Below are 14,267 nucleotides of genomic sequence, written 5' to 3' on the forward strand. Positions count from 1 at the left end.
CAGAGACTTTATATTCAAAGTGCTTTTATAGAAGTAGTTCCTAAACTTTTTGAGCCATGACCCCCAAAATAATATATACTGGTACTCAGAAAGCAAGAGCTACAGAAAGACATTTCAGTCTGAGGGAGAAGCGATTTAGTCTAAGTCTGTCACTAATGTGTGAATCAGCGATCCAACACAAGAGAATATTAAAGTTTTGTAAACTCATGTATTTTCAGGGAGTCGTGTGCACAAAAGAAAGGCAAAGTCATGTGTTTGAGCAACAGTTTAACTATTTATGTGGTCCAGTGTCAGATGAGCACAAAATCCCACAAATGTTTACCCACAAGAGGTTGAAGAAACATTCTGCTTTAAAAAATGCATCAATCAGTTATTAAAATAGATATGAAGGGCATTCCTCCAAGTTCACTGATCAATTAACACACTGGCTCTCCGTCCCTCTCAAACACACCGATACACAGCCTCAGAGTGAGATGCATACCAGGAATACCAGAAGGGGCAAGCTTCTTTATTAACCGTTCTCTAAGACTCATGGGATGGACAAAAACACACTCCCCCTCCCACACAGTTTTACTGTAACAAACCTCATCTCATAGAAACAATGTTCTGATCTCTTTTATGAGTCAGAAAACTTTACAAACTAAACTTTTTTAGGGTAATAAATCTTTACTTGGCATGCAGAGGGAAAAAGAAAGATTTAACAAAGTCATCAAACTATTTTGCCTTTTCAATCAAGAATCTTTAAAGAATTAAAAAATGTTTTACAAGTTAAGAATAGAAACAACTGGCTCAAGAAAAGTCCATGTACACTTAACCTAGGCTGTATCCCCACAGGGGCAAATACCAAAAACATTCTTGTAAGTGAAACTATGTGCGACTAAAATGAGCCGTGAAACTGTTTGGAATACTTTCACGTTGCACGTTGGAAGCGGATCAAAAAGCCACAGCCAGAAGTTTGGAAGTACTGATTATCATGACTTGTATCAGTGTGAGTGTGTGTTCTCAATGGTCTGCTTTCAGTCAGGTTTCCCCGCGTGAGCTTTTGTTCACCTGTTCGTCATCTTCCACCACCACAAGCGTCAGTTTGCTCTTCTTAAAATCCAGACGAGTTATCTTGGGCCTTCAACAAAAAAAAAAATACATGACATAAACCACACAGGCATCACCGATGGCGTCATTACAACTAAAACTCCTAGAATATTTAAATGGAATATGTTTAGTTTATCTCATAAAAACAACACAGCTAAACATACCAGAAGAAGAGTCCGATCTTGGTTTGGCCTTCAAACACCAGAACTCCAGTGGGCGTCAGACCCAGACTGTACTCATTTCCATCTCTGGCCTGCAGGGCAGAAACAGATGAGAGGAAACGACAAGACAAAACGAGACATTTAGAAGGATGGCATTGGGATCGTCTCATATGTTTGTATTCACTTTACATTATTTAAACAATCCAGGTTATGACATAATGTGAAATCCATGCATGTTTAATGTTACTTTTGTAACATGAGTGGACGTAAACTATTCACCTTGACCATGTGCATGTCCACTCCGTACATTTCTAACCACTTGGCTTTATTTAGGTAGTTAATCTCAGCTTGTGCTGGTGTCTGACCTCTGAAAAATAGAAAACAAAATAATTAAATCAGAAAATGCACCGAAAAGCTACATTAAATATTGAGAGAAAATGTGCTTCATTAGACGCTGAAATGTAAAACTGAACACATTTTGCCCGTTTTTGCTTTGGTATGGATTAAAATAAATGAAACACTTACCTGCACTCCTTCCACGCATTATATATAGCGAGCTCTACGTTCTCTGTCTGTTGAGGGATGAAGCGAAATTCTGACACCAGGTCCAGATTGTGTTCTAGCGGGTCACAATCACCCAACTCAGCTGGAAAATACAATAAAAACACAAGCACATAAACACTTTAGATCCCAGTAAAAGAATAGTGTTGGTTGCAAACCAGCTTAAAATGACTAAATCTTTAGAGTAAAACATCGGAGCTGACCAGATCCTGAACAACAATCTTTAAAAAAATGGACAAAAACACAAAAAGTGTTGCAGTGTTGGAACTGCAGATCAAGATCACTCAGTGGACAAAAGGTCACAAAGTTTTCTGCACTGATAAGACTCAGATTTCATTTTGGATTATTTGGACAGCTCCTAATGAATCTTCTGTCAAATCTAAACTCTAAGATGTTTTTAGGTAAATTCAGCAACACCAAAAGAAAAAGAAAAGAAACACCTCCACAACATCTAAGTGAAAAACGTTGTTGAGGTGTACGGATCATTGTAGCTTACAGCCAAGCGAAACCTTCATGAATGTCACTCAGCTGAAGGAGCAAAACAAAGCTCAGGTCAGGCTGATAAGAAGAAGAATGAGTCTGATCAAAAACACCTATATATAAAAATGATAAATATACTAATTCTCTGTACAGCAAAACACTATTAAGATTAATCAATGTGAGGATGAAGGAAGAAAGGGAAGAAAATGCAGCACCAGACTTTGGCCTGCATGTGTCAAACACGGTGGAGGCAGTATTATGGTGAGTGGTTGATGCGAAATCTGGCAGCAGATAAATTTGTTAATGCAAAGAAAGGTTGCTTAATAGATATTGACCTTAATCTTAATTCAAAACCAACCAAAGAGCTTCTTACAGAGACAGAAGGGTCAAATGAAGACTTATAGAAAGTAAAAGGCAGAGAGGATCTGCACTCAGGTAGTAACTGAGGTACAGGAAAGGTCTAGCAAAGAGCTTTAAATGAGAAAGCTTTATCATATGGTGGCATTTTTAAGGTTACGGATGGGAGCCAGAGTCTTCGGCTATCAGGCTCCTCTCTTATGGAACCAGCTTTGGGTTCGGGAGGCAGACACACTAACTTTAAAATCAAGCTTACGACCTTCCTTGTTTATAAACCTTATAGTTAGAGGAGGTTTAGTCATCTCTTGGCTATGCTACCGTGGGTTTAGACTGCTGAGGGACGTCCCGTGATGCAGTGAGCTTGCCTTAGAGACATAGGACATTATTGGCATCATTAACGTACGTCTCTTCTGTCTGCAGGTCTTCCTGGATAAAAGTTGCAGCTCATGTTGGTCATCTGGTCAAGGCAGATGAATGTCCTCCCGAGTCGCATCCTGCTGGAGGTGTTTTCTATTCTATTTCTATTAAAGAAAGTTTTTTCCTTCCCACTGTTGCCTTGTGCAGCTCAGGATGGGGAATTAGATCTAAGTGAAGATTTGATACAATCTGTTGGTTTTCCTTAGTTAGGCTATTTATTATGAACTGGCTGAAACTGGTGTCTCTGTAGAGGACCCTGGGATGGCATTGTTGTAAAATGGCAGTATACAAATAAAGCTGAATTGAATTGGATTGATTTTTTTAAGGCTGTGAAAATGAACAGTAGGTAAATATTTACAAAGGGATGAAATTCCTAGAAAAGTGTCCCTAATTTAAAGAGATTCTTGCTTTTAAACAGTGCATTTCATTATGATGTCCTGACTGTAACTGTAGAGGAGGGAAAAGGAGAGCGAGAGAGGATGAAGAGAGGAGAGATCAGTTGAGGGAAAGACAAAACAGAGGGGGGCTGGATTAGGGGGCCTCCGAAGAGGATGGAGCACTAATGAGCTGGCATTTACCCCACAATGTGTGTGTGTGTGTGTGTGTGTGTGTGTGTGTGTCCATGCCACAAATGCTTTTAGTGACTCAAACTTTGTTCTTTTGAAGTTTCTGTTGTAAAATGACATTTACAGGTAAATAAAAAAGAGTTAGGAGTGAAGACTGGTTACTGCTGGATGGAAACATCAGTAAATTTCTGCTCTAACGACTTTTTTTTTTATTTAATTTTTTTTTAAATTCATTTTATCTAACGACTTTTTAAAAGGCTTCCTGCATCAAAACAAAAATGGAAGTAAACTATCAATAATTTTGTTCCCGTGGGATACACATCCAGCTTGTACATTTACACTACTGTAGGAAGCTCAGAGGAAAGTCTTTCATTATTTAGTACAGTAGTATTTTTTATGGTTTGGGACAAGAAGGGAAAAGTCCAATCATCTTCTATGCATGCTTCCTGCAATACAAAGTTGCAAAGAGTGGCTGGAGTGTTTAACAACAGCTACGAAGCGAGGGCAGGATATACCCTGGATGGGTCGCGATCGATTGCTTGGCCAGAAGAAAAAATGGATTTCTCAAATAACTTTATATATTTTAAAAAAAAAAAAAAAAAAAAAAAAAAAACCCTTCAAAAAACCTTTTTTTCTTATATGTAACATAAAACAGTCAAAACCTGAAACAGCAATAGGTTAAACACTTCATTTGGCTTTACATCCCCAAATCACGTAGAAGAAATGGTTTAATTTATTGTCAAAATGTTAATAAAATGATTCATAATCACTGTAAATTTGGATTTATCAAACAGGACGGTGGGGAGTAAATGGATTAAGTGCCTGACAGTTCATTTTACTTAACTGGATTAAGGATTGCCCACAAACTATTACATTATAGTACAAAGATTTTTAACATACTTTCACATGAAAAACTCAAAGTATTATCAGTATTTCCAACCGCTTCTAATATTCACTGCTTTTTATATTTGAATAATCATGTTTTGTTTTTTGTTTTTTTTCCCTTCTTATGCCCCGGTTTAGATGGCCTGGCATTGATGTGTGTGGGGAGGGTAGAGGTCATCGTTATGTGCTCTTCTACATTGTGTCTTGTTTAAAATACTAAATTGTCATCAAATACTTCAACACTTCTTGGTTTTCATTCTTGTAGGAGTGGAGGAGATTTTGCTCCAATGCCGTGAAAACTTACAAATGTAAATGCAGATCCTGCAACACATCTTTAATAATTACGGCTTTCAGTGAGGTGAGACTCTCAAATTCAGCATCTTATCAGATCAGAAAATCTCTACATGATATAGTTGTTGCACTGAGAGAAAGTGCTAATGTGGAACATAATGGTGCCACGGTGAAACTTTGTGTTGCATTATTTCACTAAACCCAAATTTTAATCAGCTCACCCTTTATGTCAAATAAACTTGTTTGAAAACACAAAGGAAGCCTGTAAGGGACAAATGGGAAACCTTGTTGCATTACAGGAGTGGATCTTACCCTGTAGCGAGAAGGCGGCCAACTCCACCGCTGTGTCAAACGGACATTCTAACCTAAAAATACAGACAGTCAACACTTTACAGGAACAATCAATGTTTTACATCAACAAAGAGTTTTCAGACAAACAAAACAACATCTCCAAATGCTAACATCCTTCTATCCTGTAAGTCAGCATGTAAACATGTAAGTAGGCCTGGGTATCGATTCAAATGTCAAGAACTGATTCGATTCAGATTCTGAAAAATTACAATTGATTATCACAATTGGATCTGATTTGTTCTGATTTAATATTGTTTTAGGTCAGTATTATTATTATTTATTTATTTTTTACATGACTGTGTTGTTATGTGTACAGTTGTGCTCATATGTATTCATCCCCTTTCATTACAGAAAAGGCTGAATTTACAACAGTCACTCAAATAACTGGAGACAAAAAAAGTAATAACTAAAAATTTGCAAAAATATGATTTAGTAATATAAGACACTGTTTTTTCATTTAATTAAATTGAAAAAAGAAAAAAAACAAACAAACAAACAAATTGGTCCTGGACAAATTAGAGCACTTTTCTGTTGAACAGTGGGACAAAATACCTGTCAACAGGTGCAGAAGTCTGACTGAGAGGAACAGAAAACACCTGACTGTAGCGGAAACATCAAAGGATTGTTCAACTAAATATTAGTTTATGAGTGATGTAATATGTAATAAATTATCTTATTTGTTTGCTTTTTTTAAAAAAAAAAAAATCTATTGAACCAGAATTAGAAAATAATGTGATGATTTTCTTACAATTTTTATTTATTATTACTTTAATCAATTTCAGCTTATTTGACAGGCAGCTGTTTTTTTTCCTTCTTTAATGAAAGGGTATGAATACATATGAGCACAACTGTAATATATTAATACTAGTATTATGTAGGCATTCAACAGTAAATTAATGAAGTATTGGTAAAGATGGCTAAAGATGGCTGTAAGGAGCGGTCCCCTTCCTAGAATGACTGAAGTTTCATTTTTACATCTTCTTTCACCGACCGGTTCATGTTTGGATTGACTTCTTTAGAGAGATGTTAGCGAGACACCACAACGCAGTCTGGTTCCGCTGCTTTCATTAGCCGCCTGAAGCCCCCAAACAACAAAATAAGGGAACATATCCTTGCAAATGAAGCCTGCAATCAACTCAGTTATTTTGAGAGAACGTGAAGAATGGACAGGTAGCTGTAAAGTTTGCTTGAGTTTCATCTGTTGCGACCCAGTGGACGACTTAGACATGAGATCTTGGTGATGTCTCAACATGTAGTTCATTAGGTTTGTCGTATTTCTGCAAAACTTCACTTCCATTTGGCATGTCTTGCAAATCGCTTTGCTTTTATTGAGTTTTTCTTTCTGATTGTCTTCTCTGAGTCCGAAATGTTTCCAGATCTCAGCCTCAAACGTTTTGGGCGTTTTCAAAGCCGGGGCTTAGCGAGCAATACAAGTACCTGATGCAATGTTGATTGTCTTAAAGACCTCGCATGAAGCGCGCACGCGAAAAGGTTAAAGTTCACCACGGTAAAACTTTCTTTTAAAAATTGGTCTTTGGACTTATGGATCGATCTGTAGGAATTAATATAAAAATCGATTCAGAATTGCTGAATCAATCTTTTAAACACACCTCTACATGTACGTCTCTAAAATCAACAGATAGGTTCACGTTCAAGCCAATAAACTGCTTGAGGAAATGCACCGTCTTGGGTTGAAGTGATGCAGAAGTCACTCTGCACTTGGGCCAACGCTTGGACAATGAATGCTTTGTTCCCCAGCGATAACTTATCCGTTTTTGTCTGCTTTGTTATTGTGTCACTTCACCCACATCAGAACAATCAGGCTAGATAGCCACTAAGAATGTGCTGAACAAATAGAGTTACGCTGAACTACAGTCGACCATGGAAGCCTGATAGGATGTTGTCGACGACTGGGATGCTGCGGTGTGTGCAATGAAGACAGTAAAACTCCTTTTACCCCAAGTTAACCACTATTTTTAATCTGGTGGTTTAGTTTTCACAGACAGAAGACACATACTTGCCACTGAGGATATCCTGCTTCAACTGTAAAACAAACAGGTATCTGAAAGAAGAAACAAGACCACACGATTACTGACTGATCAGTCCAATCCAGCTGTCTGGCTAGACTGACACATCATAGAGCGGAGGATAAACAGTCTGAAGATAGTTAACTCTATTTAGTCTTGGTCTCGACGTGGCTCTGGAGGAAAGTTTGCCTTGGCAGTGAGTAACAGAAACGGTAGACTGACCCGTGTGCAGCTGAGGAGAGTTACAGAAGCTCAAAGAGCATCATAAGAAAACCAAAAGGAATTAATTAAAATTTATAAAATAATGCTTATTTAAAATGAAATCAGCAGCTGTTTCATCTGAGTGACACTAAACTCAGAATAATTAAAAAAATTATTCTTTAAAAAATTTCTTTAAAAAAAAAGAAAATCATATATTTGAGTTTAAACTAAAGCTAGAAGTATGGAGGACTTCTCAAAGCACCTGGTGAGTTCCTCATGCAGGTTGTTCGGCTCTGAAGAGTAGAACTTGACTTTCATATGAAGGCAGTACGGCGGGCCAACTTTAAAAGACAGAAGAAGAAAAATGACATCAGAGTTATTTACTTATCAGTGTTAATAATGCAATAAAGTCTGGCCAAAAGCAAAGCCTGCAAACCTGTCTTTAAAAACAGGCGCAAAACAATCAGGCCACAAAAACATGCACAGAACGTTTGTTCTGAGTAACGAGGGACATTTTTAATATTTATACAACATGAAAACATCTTCCTTGGTTACGGGGTTAAAAACAAAAACAACTAAACTCTTGTTTGTTACTTTAACAATTATTATTGTATCACTTTTAATTACACACTAAACTATAAGACAAATACTAGAAATATGTAGATGAGCAGAATAGTTTGTTCAATACTTACTTTTCACTTGTTTTTTTATACTTTTCGTAACATCAAGCCAGTGCTAATAAAGAGAGATGACAACAGTTAAATTTCACAGGATTTTCATCAAGGTTTAATAATAAATCAAAAGTTATGGCAAATCTGACCTTGTGGGTTTTCTATGAGCCCTACAAACCACGACACATCGAATGGTTTGGAAGGTTTCATTTCCTTGCAGATTTAATGCAAATTTAAAAATAACCTGATAGAGTAAAAAAAAGAAAGGAGCACCATGCAAAAGTTTGAGCACCCAGAGTTTGCTTTGCTGTTTTGGGCTTTGTTCACAATCATCCTGATGAAAAATGGGCTCATTTAGAAATTCTCACATCCTCCTCATCTTGTCCTGCCAATAAGGGAGCAGAATTTTCTGAAAACTATCTGTGCTTCAACACAAACTTATCTTACAAAGAAGCGTAGGACTTTGCAGGAATGGCAGTAAGAGGTGGAAGTGAGGTCGGAGAAAAAAGTCGCAGAATTAAATGGAAAGATCTCCAGCTGTTAGGCTTTAGGGGTGGATGGATCATGCTTTGGGGTAGAGTTGCAATCACTGCAACACAAAGGCCTCGCTGTTAGAAGAGCTGAGAGGGAAATCAAAGACTAGAAAATTAAGGAGGCTAACATGAGGATTGGCTTCTGGAGCAGAGTGACAAAACCAGTCAAACCTCAGAAATCCACTGTGGATTTCACAATCCAGTCAAGCAGCGGGATTTTTCATGACACACTCAGTCCGCTGACCATGACATCATTATGGGATGTAGACAGAGCGCTGCATGCAAGGCAGCCTATTAATCTCACAGAATGAGAAGCTCTTGGCGGGAAGAATGAGCAGAAAATCTGCTTAGCTGGACACGAAACAAGGTAATAACAAGCTGTGATACTAAGAACTGACCGAGCAATAGGGACGGGAAAATCCAGTCGGAAAATTCTGATAGGAGCCTGAAAATTGGGATTTTTTGTTTCACAATTTCAAAGATTTTTTTAAAAACTTTGTTAAATTTTATTTGTTTTTTTTTTCAAATAAATAAAAATAATCCATTGTAAAAATTTTTGTCATTTTTATTACTTTTATTGATCTTTTAACTTGTCATGTTGGGCATTATAGCAGCAGAATGATGGTCTGGCTACTGGGTTGTTTTTTCCTAATTGAAATCAAGATAAATCACTTGAAAAATAAAGTTTTAATCTTTTTTTTTTTTTTTTTTTTTTTTAAATCTACAAAAATCAGCAACATCGTAGAGTTGTAAGAATCGCAATTTAAATCAGATCCCGCACCTGAAAAATCTGAATCGAATCGGGAAAAAAGCATATTGTGACAGCAGTAGCGTGCCTGATTTTTTGCCTTTTCATTTTTGTCATTTTAATCAAGTAAAACATGGAGAAGATTTTCCCTGTGAAAATATTAAAGAGGAGCGCTACTCATGACTAAGCGGTTTGGATCGCCCACATTTAGCTCGACATAAAGCTGTGAACGAAACGGTGATGTGCTCAGTGTGGCAATCCCAACTGGAAGTTCAGGCTCTGGAAGGCACAAATAATGTCAGGGAGAGGGGGCCGTGGCTTTGTGTGTCCATGTGTAAACAGAAACAGAGATGCAAGACAGAGACAGATAACAGAGGAACTCGCAGCACTTTCTAGTCTCCTCTCCCCCACATTCCTTATTACTGCCCTCCCTCTCCCACTTTCTTCGTGTCCTATCAACTTCCATATGCCCTCCACCCTTCCCTGTGTTCATCTTTCCCTCCACCAGCCCCCGCCCTCCTTCAACGGCACCATCAGTATGAAAGGAAGGGTCACAAGCTGACTACCAACGTAAAACAGTTTGTCTAGGAGAAGGGTGTGACACCCCGCGCTGACTAGTTTCCTTTGACCAATTCTTTTAGCCTCCTTTTAGCCTCAAACTATATGGAGTGAAATTAAAAGAAAGATTTGTGACATGGGTATTATTACTATAAGAAATATTTTAGTAAACATTTAGTTTCTTATTGTAGACGATATACAGTGATTCATGTTTAAAAAAAAAAAACACAAAAAAAACCTCACAAATAAATCATTTAAAATGCATATTAAGAAGAAACTACAATATCCCAACTCTCACCGGGACTTGTGCCGAGTCCATAAAACGCAGTCCGAAGTAGTCTTTCTCTACGATGTCCAGATGGTACATGATCTGTTCGAACAGCTCCTCACCTTTGGCTTTTTTCTGATCAAGAAAACATAAACAAAAAGAGAATAATAAATAAGATTTCAAAACCTAAACATCTTTGATCTACTTTTAATAGACCATAAACTGTGATATGAAACAGAAATAAGGATTAATAAGAATATTTGTGATGAGTGTTATACACTATACAAGCAATAAACTTCATAAAAGAAGCAAATGGCAAAAATTTAATTGGTTAAAATATGAACTGTTTCAAAACATGTTAATAAAAATGTATTATATAAAAAATCATGTGTAATTATTCAAGTTTTTTTATGGACAGCGACTGATAAGAGATGGTTTGCATCGCTACGCTTTCTAACTAGTTGCCTCTGCAGCTCCTGTAGCAGGGAAGAAAAGAAACTTAGTAGGATGAAAAAAAGGTATAAATAAATAAAATTAATTATGTAAAAATGTAAAATAAGGATAAAAATTATTAAAAGGATACACTAAATGTATTACAGTGAAAATTCAGAGTGACATTTATAAAGTCCAAAGACGCAAACTGACAGGAACAAAAATACATTAAACTAATACTCTGCAGACATAAGAAGTGTGTGTCTGTATTTTTGCTGTATAATTATTTAATCATCAAAACACAGCAGCAAATACATATAAACAGTTTTCCTCTTTTTAATAGAATTTTTCTGTCTCATAATAACTGGTCGGTGAATTTCTCCTAAAACAACAAACAGAAAACACATGGAAGGAGGTACTTTCAGGAGGTGTTGGCCTGTCTGAAGAGGCCGTACCAGGTACTGCCTGTGTTCACAGGCTGGGAAATCTTTTATCACATGCTCACAAGCACACATACATGTCTAAGTAGGCCGAATTGTAAACAAGTAAAGGACTGGAACATGGGTGGCCCCACGTCTTCACAGACAGGAGTACACACGCATGTACTCACATACACTCTCTTCCCAAGAGAGCTCCTGGCAAGCTCAGAGGGGGGGCTGGCCCCATGCTAGCTGGCATAGCCAACAAGGCATACCGCACCCTACAGTACCCATGGAGAGAGAGCACAAAGGGCTTATTGTGTATGTGTGTGCGGGGTGTGTGTGTGTGTGTGTGTGTGTGTATGAGGAGGGGGATGTCTGTGTGTGCATGCATGCACTGCACCCAAAGTCTTGTTCTAAAGCTTGCAGTATTGTCTGCTTGTCTGCAGCCTGCCTGCCTGCGAGGACACAGCTCCATCGCTCCGAGACGCTCTGAAGTGTTTCACTGAATTTACTGCAGAAAATGTCATTTAGAAAAATCACTGGAGGGGGGGGATAAAAGACAAGGAAGTAAACATTTTACCAGAAGGAATGTGAATCATAATGCTGTTTGGAATTGGGTGGGGACATATATTTTCCTAAATAGAAGTATCCCTTGGCAACAACTTTTGGGTGGCCTTACATAAAAAACACACACACACACACACACACACACACACACACACACACACACACACAAGCACACACACACACGCACACACAGGAAATTCAGTGAAGCATCTGAATGAGTCTTATTCTGTGTATTTACACCCATTAAGCATCTTCAATAAAAGAGAAACTGTAAAAATTAGGCAGGGTGTCCTTTAACTCCTGCCAGACGAAGTTTAAAGCTGACACTAATGACCACGTGCACAAGCAATATGTATGCAGCCAGAAATAAAATAACCTATAGACCATTTCTCACTAACAGTAAGGCAAACATGAAATTTATATGAGCATTATACCTGCATCAAAGGGCTAGTATTTGTCAAACTTTGCCTTAACAGCATGCACAGCAAATAACTGGATTTTTTTTTTTTTTTTTTATTATCACACGTAATGAAATCATGAGTTTTCATGGTCATGATTAAGCAGAGAGACGTGTAGGGAGCACAGCTATTATCTGATGTTTTTTATTCCATTATAGTTGCTTGGAAAGTTGTGAAAACATTTCACACTGGGTAAGAGAGATTTTCAGGAAAATGTGCATAAAGGCTAAAAAAATAAATTAATTTAAAAAAAAAAAAAACTCTTTCAAATGAAAACTTTAAAAGTTGCAAATCGCAAAGAAAAAAAGATCGATTTCCTCGTCACGGTGTAGTTTGGAATTCAAACCTCAGCTTTGGTCGTCTCTCTTGTACGACAGTCACACCAATTTTCTTTTAATGCTGTGACAAAACACACAGATGTCAGATAGCGAGCAGACACACACTGACGGTAGATCCGTCCATGATGAAGCAGCACAAAGCGTTTCCATCCATCTAAAGGTAGCTGAAGCGACATAGTGTCAACATGTGTTCTCCGATGGGTGAAGTGTGCTCACCTGTGTGTGTGCGCACACATCTGTGTGTGTTAGGGTGTAAATCTGCAGTGTGCCAGACAGAAAGCACAGAGAAAACAACGTGCTGAGGTGTTACTAAGATACAACAGTTTTTACTGCGGCGACAAAGTCAAAAGCTGTTCTAGAAACAACGTAACGTAAAATAAAAGTAACATTAGTTCCCAAACTGGGGGTCCCCAAAGAGCACAAGGGGTCCCTGAAGCTTGAGACAGAAAGTACAATGTGGGACTTGCTGTGTTCACTTTAAAACAGAGATGTCCCTATTATGTCCTGTAAAGCCACTGTCCAGCAGGATTTCAATGTATCCCTGCCCCAACACACCTTCTTACATTAAATAGATCCAACAGCCTATGAAGTTCTGCAAAATGACTGATTAATTGTAGTCAGATGTGTTGGAGCAGGGATACACAGAAAAACATGCAGGATTGTGGCCCTGAGCCCTGACTGAGGGCCGGAGCTGGACACCCCGACTCTAAATCAAATCAAAGTTTATTTGTATCGCAACTTTCATACAAGAAGCAGCTCAAAGTGCTTTACATATATTATAGTGAAATATATATAACAAGTAAAACAAATACACACATCATCATTCACACACACACACAATCTCATATTGCCTGATAAAGTTTCTAAAATAGTCTTCTGTCTCTTTAACGACAATAATAATAATAGTAAAAGAATAAACATTAAAGAGATAACATCTGAGTATAAGAATAAAATATTAAAAAAATAAAGCAATAAAATCAGAAAGAAACAAACAGGTAAAATAGAACATTAGGAACAACAACGATAAATAAATAACCCTTACATCGACTAAAAACCGGATAAGATAGTCTAAAAGCTAAACTAAAAAGGTGGGTCTTGAGCCTCATTTTAAAAACATCAATAGTCTCCGCAGTCTCTAGAGGAAAGCAGCAAACAGACTTATAGAAAGTAAAATAAGGCAGAAACGCTCACCAGCTGGAACTCAGAAACAGCAAATACACTGAAATACCTGCTGCTGCAAGGTCTTCCAGACACTTCACTTGAGGATAATCTGTGCAAAAAATCCAGCGCATGTTGAGGACATGCGTATCCTCACACAACAGCAGCATTTCAGAGAATTTATCAATATATTTGGTGAGGTCATTCAAAATGTTTTACATATTTTAAGCTATTTTAGTAGCACTGGGTACATTTAATATGTTGAGGAGCAGGTTTTTATTTGTCACAATGATGTATGAGAATCCCTGATTATTCATCTGATGGTTCATATTGATGATTTCAAAATAAATGCAATTTCACTTTACATATGTATACTCAACAGGGCTATGAAAATGCCCTCTCTACTTCTAGTTGTCGGGGTTTAATGAGTCCCACGGAGTATAAAACATAAACTTTTTAAGGGAAAAAAAAAAACTGGATAAATGTGGCTTTATAAGCCACACCAAAAGATCTATTTATGTTTCATTCCTTCTGCAAACAGAATTATTTATACAAAAAAAAAGCCTCTCGAACTATCAAAGATCTGAAGAGCAGAAAGTCAAGAGTTTTACTTTCTCTTATCTTCACCATACCAGCGGTCCAGCTGACACCTGCGTTTCACGAAAGGAAAAACCGGATTTTGCTCACAAATTCAGTAAAAAGAGGAGCCAAATAATGTTCAGACTTAA

The 14,267-nt window shown here is 37.5% G+C and overlaps 1 protein-coding gene across 3 annotated transcripts in view; it reads right to left on the reverse strand.

Moving 5' to 3' along the window:
* epb41l5 (erythrocyte membrane protein band 4.1 like 5) overlaps positions 1-14,267 on the reverse strand; it is a 40,345-nt gene that overhangs the window by 20,008 nt on the left and 6,070 nt on the right. For all 3 annotated transcript variants that reach the window (XM_079254569.1, XM_079254568.1, XM_079254567.1), the window contains exons 3-11: positions 10,195-10,299; positions 8,079-8,121; positions 7,649-7,727; positions 7,176-7,220; positions 5,120-5,172; positions 1,776-1,896; positions 1,530-1,617; positions 1,254-1,342; positions 1,051-1,120 (exon numbers count right to left, since the gene is read on the reverse strand). In XM_079254569.1, coding sequence (XP_079110695.1) covers positions 1,051-1,120; positions 1,254-1,342; positions 1,530-1,617; positions 1,776-1,896; positions 5,120-5,172; positions 7,176-7,220; positions 7,649-7,727; positions 8,079-8,121; positions 10,195-10,299 — 693 coding nt within the window. The remainder of the gene's footprint in view (positions 1-1,050; positions 1,121-1,253; positions 1,343-1,529; positions 1,618-1,775; positions 1,897-5,119; positions 5,173-7,175; positions 7,221-7,648; positions 7,728-8,078; positions 8,122-10,194; positions 10,300-14,267) is intronic.

The sequence above is a fragment of the Telmatherina bonti genome, assembly GCF_933228915.1.
Source record: "Telmatherina bonti genome assembly, chromosome: 15".
In the NCBI taxonomy this organism is placed as follows: Eukaryota; Metazoa; Chordata; class Actinopteri; order Atheriniformes; family Telmatherinidae; genus Telmatherina; species Telmatherina bonti.